General features: G+C 46.7%; 1 protein-coding gene across 2 annotated transcripts in view; it reads left to right on the top strand.

Moving 5' to 3' along the window:
* The window catches only part of TRPV3 (transient receptor potential cation channel subfamily V member 3), a gene marked incomplete at both ends in the record, with an annotated part of 31,795 nt that extends 24,637 nt beyond the window's left edge, over window positions 1–7,158 (top strand). Inside the window, 4 exons of one of the 2 annotated variants that reach the window (XM_080826956.1) lie at window positions 831–1,105; window positions 2,160–2,272; window positions 3,411–3,490; window positions 3,771–7,158. In XM_080826956.1, coding sequence (XP_080683082.1) covers window positions 831–1,105; window positions 2,160–2,272; window positions 3,411–3,490; window positions 3,771–3,865 — 563 coding nt within the window. Of the gene's footprint in view, window positions 1–830; window positions 1,106–2,159; window positions 2,273–3,410; window positions 3,491–3,767 lie in introns of both variants that reach the window. The other variant, XM_080826957.1, reaches the window with a different exon arrangement.
* Between the last annotated feature and the right edge of the window lie 1,141 nt (window positions 7,159–8,299).

The following is an 8,299-nucleotide window of genomic DNA, read 5'->3' on the forward strand; positions in this document are numbered from 1 at the left end:
GGTTTGGTTCAGGTATATCTGTGAGGGCCTCTGCTCTCCTGGGGACTGGGGATGGGGAGCCCCCTCTTCAAGTCTCTTCATTTGTACAACCTGATTTTATTTCTAGCTTCTGCATAGAGAGGTATCATTGAATTTTCTCATCTCCCCATCCCTCTACCCCACCCCTCATCCCCAGCCATGATCATTGGCATTTGAAATTAGGCAGACATTCACATCTTCTGGTACCTTTGCTGGGCCACAGTGTGTTTATTTATTTGCTCCTTCACTTGCCTGTTTATTCATCCATGCATTTACTCACTCATTAATTTGACCATCCATCCATCCATCCACCTGTCTATCCATTTAGCAATAAGCCACTGCTATGGTGTGTTGGAAAGAAGAGAGGAAAGAGACCCCAGTCTTCTTGGCCAGGGGATCTCCCTACAGAGCGTGAGGAAGAGACTCAGGACCTTACAGTCTTGGAGGAGATGACCCAGGCTACAGGAAGCTGGGAGCCCAAAGCGGGACACACAGAAATTATAGATTGCAACTCTGCAAGGCTGGGAGTGATCAAGGGCTGAATGGCAGAGTAGAGGAAGGAGAGAAGAGTGTGGGCTTTGTTAGGCAGGAAGAGTTTTTAACAGGAGGTCATGGCAAGAGAAGCAGCCTGAGGAAGCTTCTAGGAGCTGAGTGAGGCGGGAGGTGAAATTTAAATAAGCAGAGAGGCTGAGGCTGTAGGCCTGCAGGGTGTGTGGGGGAGGGGCGTGTGTGTACATGCAAGTGTGCAGGAGCTTGTTGGGTAATTAAGCAGCCAGAGCACCAGAGGAGAACACCCTCTTCTGTCCTCCCAGCCCTGGCCTCGCTGATTGAGAAGTGTCCCAGTGACAATAAGGACTGCAGCTCCTACGGCAGCTTCAGTGATGCCGTTCTGGAACTCTTCAAGCTCACCATTGGTCTGGGTGACCTGAACATACAGCAGAACTCCAAGTACCCCATCCTCTTTCTGTTCCTGCTTATCACTTATGTCATCCTCACCTTCGTCCTCCTCCTCAACATGCTCATCGCCCTGATGGGAGAAACCGTGGAGAATGTCTCCAAGGAGAGTGAGCGCATCTGGCGTCTACAGGTGAGCCTGGCGGGGCCCCTGCTATGAGGGTCTTCCTGGGGACTCCATTCAGCACGTTGTATGGATAGCTGTCTGTACCAGAGACCTGGAGTGGGGCCTGGGAATCTGCATCAGCTCCCTGTGGTTGGCCAGGTTTGGGGAGATCTTAGTCTAGGGTCCGGGCAGTATGACTGGACAGCAGCACAGCTGAGAAAAACTCAGGCTTACAGGCATGATCTGCTCAGAGTCTGGTGTGATGTGTGGATGTTGAAATATGACCTTTGATTGCATTAAGAGGAGTATACGGCATAGGACAATGGAGGTGACAATTCTGCACTCCTCCATCCTGGCTGCAACATTCCTTACATGCTGGTGGTCTTACACACTGAGGACAGTGACCCACAGGATGGTCCAGAGCGGGTTACCAGGCTTAGGAGAGGACTTGGAAACTGTGCCTCACAAGAAATGGTATTGGGACTAGGGCTGAAAAAGGTAAGAGTTTCTTCAGGTATCTGAGGAGCTACTTGTGAAGGGACAGCTTCCTTTTGTGGCCCCAGATGGCAGAACTGAGGTATATGGGCAATGACAGGGAGAAAAGCTTTGCTTTGTCATGAGGAAGTTTCTAATTATTAGGGCCTTCTTAATTGGATTGTTGATTCCATTCGGGAGAGATCTGACAAATTATTGATAGTTAAACGGTGAGGGGATTCCAAGCCTGGCATGCAGGTAAGATTACATGATGTCAGCACCTCTCTTCCCCGTGGGATCCCAGGATCCTAACATTTTCAGTTAGGAAGCTCCTGGACTTCCAGAAACAGTGTTTATGTTGTGTTTAAAGTAATTTGAATACTTTTTCCTAACTTACTGGTTTTTCATTTTTGAATTCTGTAGATTAGCTGGACCCTTCGGATCTGTGCATTAAGCTTCCACTTGGAGATGAAGCTGTCTGTTTGGTGGTGTGTGTGTGTATGTGTGTGTGTGCATGTGTGTGTGGGGGGGTGTCTGCACACTCATACAGAGCTGTGTTCCTGGGCCGGCTTCTCATTGATGTGCTTAGGCTCATGTATGTCCCCAGAGAGCCAGGACGATTTTGGAGTTTGAGAAGATGTTACCAGAATGGCTGAGGAGCAGATTCCGGATGGGAGAGCTATGTAAAGTAGCAGAGGAAGATTTCCGGCTGTGTTTGCGGTAACAAAGGGAAAGGGGCCCCTTGGTGGGTGTCTTTGGGGGGCTGAAGAGAGAGGAGTCAGTGAATGTTAGAGAAATGGTGCTGTCCTTTGTTTCCCAAACCACACCTGCAGTCGGTTCTGGCCTCCTTAGAACATGGAATTTGCTCCTATGTGGTTGCTAGCGCTGGGACAAAGCTTCTCCAGTTTCTGCAGGGAGAGGGAAGGAGACTGCTGGTGGCCGTTCCCTTCTCTGCCCGTGCAGCTGCCTCTGTGGCCTCTCCCGGTCCACTCTCTTATTTAGGAAAGATTTGCCAACCCAGCAGTCTCTTGTCCTTTTCTCTAGCCTGTGTGGGTTCATGGAACACCAGGGGACCTGAGCCATGTTTGTCATGGGTGACTGGAGAGTGAGACAGCTACTTGGGACAGATATCAAGCTTTTTGGTTTTTAAAAAGTACCTGCACGTGCCATGACCAACTTTTCTGATGATGAGTCTACTTTATCCTCTGGCTGACTGCCTGACCTTATGGATGCCTTCCATGTATACCTCACCGTGCCCAGCTTCTCTGACTGAAAGTCCCACGCTGTGAAAACCACCGTTTCCAGCTCTATAACGCTTACCCTGACGAATATCTCTAATGTTCACACCCTCATTCTAGAGCTGCTCCCTGAATGTGAACTTCAGCCAAACCATTGCCTCAGTTGCAATCTAGCACCTTAGACTCTGCCCACTCTTATTGGGGTCTGAACCCTAACTGCATTCTCCTAGTACAACCTTAACTCTAGTTTAACCTTAAGCTTCTAAACTTCTACAAGTTTAATCCTCACACTGTCACATCTCAGCCTCGGCCCTCTTCCCCTCCTTCCCCATGGACTGCCTCTCAGCAGTAAGGCACAGCCGTTGCTGTCTGAAAATGTCCCCTTGACACCTCTCTGAGTTTCTGGGCCCCACACACTGGGAGGGGACTGATCCCTGAGGTCTGGGAAGATGGGGAGTTTTAAACCCCAAAACTGCTGAATGACCATGTGAGGTGGGAGTCCTAGATCCCTGGGATGGAAAGAAGGGGAGCTGTTTAGAACACTCCAAATGTCATGCTAGTTGTTTGCATTTAAATGAGGTGCAGTTGAGAAGTAGTGAGAATGATTATCACACTTGCAGGATCAATGAGGTGAAGTGGACTGAATGGAAAACACATGTCTCCTTTCTCAATGAAGACCCGGGGCCTGTGAGGCGGACAGGTACTGTTGCTGTCTCAAAGTGTGCTGACCATGCCTGTCTGACCATGGGCAAACTGTGTCTGAGGGCCCTGATTTTCCCCATCTGCAAAATAGGAGGTTGAATTAAATGGGTTCTCAGGTCCCTTTCAGCTGTGACATTTTATATCCCTGGTAGGAATAACTTTTAATAATCAGGTGGGGATAAAAGAATGAGGTGGTGTGCTAGACATGGAATCCCACATTACAGAGCACCACCTTTCTAAAATAGTGGTTTTGGTGTTTTGTTTTGTTTTGAAAGCAGATTTCAGCAAAATCCAAGATTCTTCCAGAAGCAACAGCAAAACCACCCTCAACGCGTTTGATGAAATAGATGAGTTTCCGGAAACTTCGGTGTAGAAGCAAAATCCAGAGCTGGTGTGAGCCTGGGCTGTCTGACGCTGCAGTCTGGGTCCTGGACTCCGGTGCTAAGGGCCTACAGCAGAATGTGGCCTTGCACTGCATGCCCAGAAGTGGAAAGCAACCTCATGCCAAGTGGTTGCTGAGCTAAGAGGCAGCTGTCAGTCTGCTTGAATGGGAAACACCCTGGATTATTTATTTTTTTTTACTCAGCAAAGGGTTTGTGTAAACCCATGGCTAGGAGTCCTTGAAGTCCAGGGCGAAGGTCTGGGCTCACCAACTGCAGGACAGCTTGGCTGGGAGAAAGGGGTGGCGGGGAAGGGGCAGAGGCCTGAGGAGCAGAACTTCCTTCCTGCCAACATCTCCTTGACAGCCCCCAGCCCCAGCCCTCACTTTCCACTGTCTCCCTTACTGTGACTGGGTCTCCTGAATTTAAGCGATTCTTGATCCCATCCCATCCCAGAACAAACAGGACTGAACTAAGTCGGACGTCCTGAGGGTCGAAGGGACTGAGCTATGGAAATGCCCTTCTGGACCCTTCAGGGAACAGGAAACTACCCTTGGAATGAGTGCCTTGGTACCCCAACGCTCGAACTGTCTCAAACTAAGAGGCATTTTTAGTAGAGTAATTAACACAGGGTTTTTATTTTCAATAGAGAAAAAACATTTCAGTTTTGAATGAAAGTTACTTCAGATGAAGTATGTGATTTTAAAAGCTGAGAAACAGATTTGGGGATTTGGGGCTGGATATAAGTATTATATACTTGGCCTCCACGTGGCCAGAGCAGGGACAAAAGGCTTTTCTTTACACACACAAAAGTCCACATGAGACGTGCCAAGCAGGGCCTGTGTGGGCTGCTGTGACCTGGGTGGAAGAGCTTGGCTCTTGTCCTCATTCTGGCCCTGCCATCATGCATGCCTCCCAGTTGGGAGCGGGGCTTCTTCCGATATAGAAATAGCAGCTGCTCTGTTTCCATGGTCTTAAATCTCAGAGGTTACTATTCTATATCAGTACTTCTCATTGGAGGAATTTAACAAAATACCCAGAATGCTCTGGTATTAAATGTTTTTGTTAACTGTGAATTTTGAGGCTGAAGAGAGGGAGTGTGAGAAAGGAGTGTTTGCCAAAACATAGGGCTTCTTTTTAGAGCCTCATCCTCTAATTTTTCTCCCCCTGAAATTACGCAGAGTCAGTCTGAGGCAGAGGTGAAGTGGGGATGGGAGACTTCTTCCGGATTACTGGAACTTAAACAACCATAAAATCTGCTCTGCCTTAGGAATCCGGTCAAAGGATTCATGTGAGAGTTTCTGGAGGTGGGATTATCAAGGTATTAACCACGAGTTTGAATTTTAAAGGGCATAAAAATAAATTTGGCCTTTTAGACAACTTGGCAATTGGCTAGTGAAACTGACTTGAGGCAAACTGAGGAGTGTGAGCCAAGCACTCTGGGCCACTCTGGGCCCTTTTCTCCACTCTGGGCTGCTCTGTGTGCCAGCTTCCCTGGGTGAGTGGACACTTGGCCTTTGTGTCCCTGACGAGCTGGGACTGGGAGAGGTGGGGTGGGTCTAGGACGAGCCCGAGACCTGCACACTTCGCTGCAGCCCCTGTACTCCCAGCTGAAGCTGACCAGGGCTCTAAGCTGTGGTGCTCAGATCAAGCTCTGGTGTGAGCAGGGGTAGCAGGGATGAGGTATGTTCTCTGGCAACAGATGATTGAGGGAGAAGGGTTGTCCTGGAGGCAGGAGGAGCACCTGTGTTCCAGATGGGCAGAAACAGTGCCAAAGGAAATTTCAAGGACAAAGATTTCCCTCCAGTCTAGCAAATGCTCCAGATATTGAAGATGTTTAAGCAGAACTCATTAGGCATGTTGTTAAGGATCACAGTCAGATGGACTGTGAGGTCCTTTTAGCCTGGAGGTCAGCATCCTGTGTCTGGAGTTCCCTACTTGTGTATATCCACAGCAGATGTCCTGGTCTGAAGGGCAGCCACTGGGATCCATGGTGCCATGATCTGGGAATTCCAGGATTGTTTTGATTTGGATAGGAATGGATGAAGTTGCACAGCTCTCCATTTCCCACTTGAACAAAGGCTGCGGGGTGAGGTGAATGGAAATCAATAATGGGATCTTGGTCCTCTCACTCATCTGAAAGAGCTGTTATCTGTGAATCTGGATGGAATTTGTTGGCAGGGGCATTTTCTGTACCATATTCACCCCTGAAAGACTTTCAGCCAAGGTCATCTGAGCCTGGGTAGGTTTACCAAGGCGAAAGGAAGCAATGAGTCAAAGATCATTGGTTTGAAAGAATCAGTTCCCTTATTTTATACCTGGAAACTAAAGACCAGAAAAGAAAGTGGACTTGCTTAAAGCCATACAGCCATGCGGGAAGTCACATCAGGACCGCTGGAGCCAGAGTGCTCTGACTCCTGGGCCACAAGTTTCTCCCAGCAGTTTCAACATAGTTATTCAGTAAATTTGAGCCTGCCTTTGTGGTTGCCACATATATTACATCATGGGGCAAAGGGATTTTGCTCAGATGATTCATGTTGACAGTCTACATTGTCCCAGTGTTCCCTAGGACAGGTTTAAAACTCAAGTGTGCACATAGGTGTGCACAAACCACACACACACGCACACATACACACACCACATCACACCGAATCCACCGGCATATCAGGACTTCTTAAAACTTCAGGATTTACATTTCAGTAATTTAAGGGATAGGCATTTTTCCAGGGATGGAATCCCCCATGCTCGGATAATGGTTTTGGCTGGGAGCTTTCCTTTGGCTAAACTGCCTCAGGAGGAATCTATTATTCTAGACATTATGTGATGTCTGCACCTGGAATAAAAATGCTGCTTACCTTCCTCTCTGGGATGTAGCAGAAGGTGTACGAGATTGTACTGTGAAGTAATTAAGCTCTCAGAAGGCTCCTGCCTGAGAGAGCCCGGTATTATTGAAGTTCCTTTCCTTCCTCAAGGCCTGGTTTAACTGTGTCCTTTTGCTCTGGGCGGGGCCCAGGTGGATGGGCCGTCTCCTGGCCTGTAAGCCATACTTGAGTTTTACATTGATTTACATGTTTATACTGTGATCTTGGTTCCAAACATAGAATTATCAGCTTGTTCTCATTGAATGTGCCTGATCCTTGTCAATTTTAATTCACATACTTGTTCTTAGTGTGTGTGCGTGTGAAACTCTGTGTTTAATTAAGAAGTCATAAATAGAGTAAGAACATTTTAGTGCCATTGAAGAAATGCTTTCATGATTTCTAATAAATATTTATTTTGCCTTGCTATGATTGTGGTTTATCCTTTATCTTATGTATGCTACTATGAAGACCAACTAGGAATCCTAGAGTGTTGCTTAATCTAAGGCTAAAGGAAAGCCCACTTTTTGGACCTGAAATATTGGTCCCAACTCAGGGACAGAGTCAGCACACTGTGAGACAGGTCACCTTTGAACAGTGTTTACATCTCACAATGTATCGATATCCAATACCCTAGCTGAACCATGCAACAACTCTAGAACGAGTCTGAGTAAAGAGGGACTAAGGGAGTTGAAATGACATGCCCAAAGTGTCACAGCCAGAAAATGTCAGTGGCTCAGTCTTACATGATCCCCAAGCAGTGCTCTGTCTACCATGTCCTGCTGCCCATCAATTTAGTGTGGCTATAAAACCATGGCTCCACGTAGAGATCAGAAAGTATAAATCCCTTCTGTCCACTTCACAGGACCTTTGTGAAGAGGCAGTGATATTACTATCATTACTGGCCAACTCATATGTTTAGTCATTTGTAAAATTCTCTTGTTATTTCATAAGGATGGCAGTTTTTAACTTGAATGCCAAGACACTGCTGTGTCTTGATGGGTTGCAAAACTTGCAAACAATTTATTAATCAGTGATCTGCTGCATTTGGTGAATTATTTACTTAATCCAAACAACACCTAGAGCAGCATCCTTCACTGGGATGTGTCTTCTTGAATGGCAAAGAAATGGGAATTGTACATAATCTACATCCTAACTCAAATAAGCTTCAGCTTCTAATCTAGGAATGTGCTATCCATGGGAACATTCTGGGTGGACTGATAGAAAAAGGGTGGAAACCCCTCTTAATAGGATATATTCTGGGAGTGGGATGTCTAGGTCAATGGATATGAACAGTTTTATGGCTCTCAATATTGTAAAAAGTTACCTTCCAAAAGGTATTTTGCAACTTAAGCCTTTAAGATGATATGTTTCCTATTTATAAAGCTTTTCCTGTCACACTGGTTATCTTAATAACACAGTGTTATAGGTTTGATGAGTATTATATCCCCATTTAACAAGTGGAGAAACTGAGACTTGGAGAGACATGGAATGATACGTAAAGGTCACAATGTTTTTTTCTGGGCCATGGGTCCAGGTTCTCTGAGGTTTACTAGTTAGTGCTAGTCA

The sequence above is a fragment of the Martes martes genome (assembly GCF_963455335.1).
Source record: "Martes martes genome assembly, chromosome: 16".
In the NCBI taxonomy this organism is placed as follows: Eukaryota; Metazoa; Chordata; class Mammalia; order Carnivora; family Mustelidae; genus Martes; species Martes martes.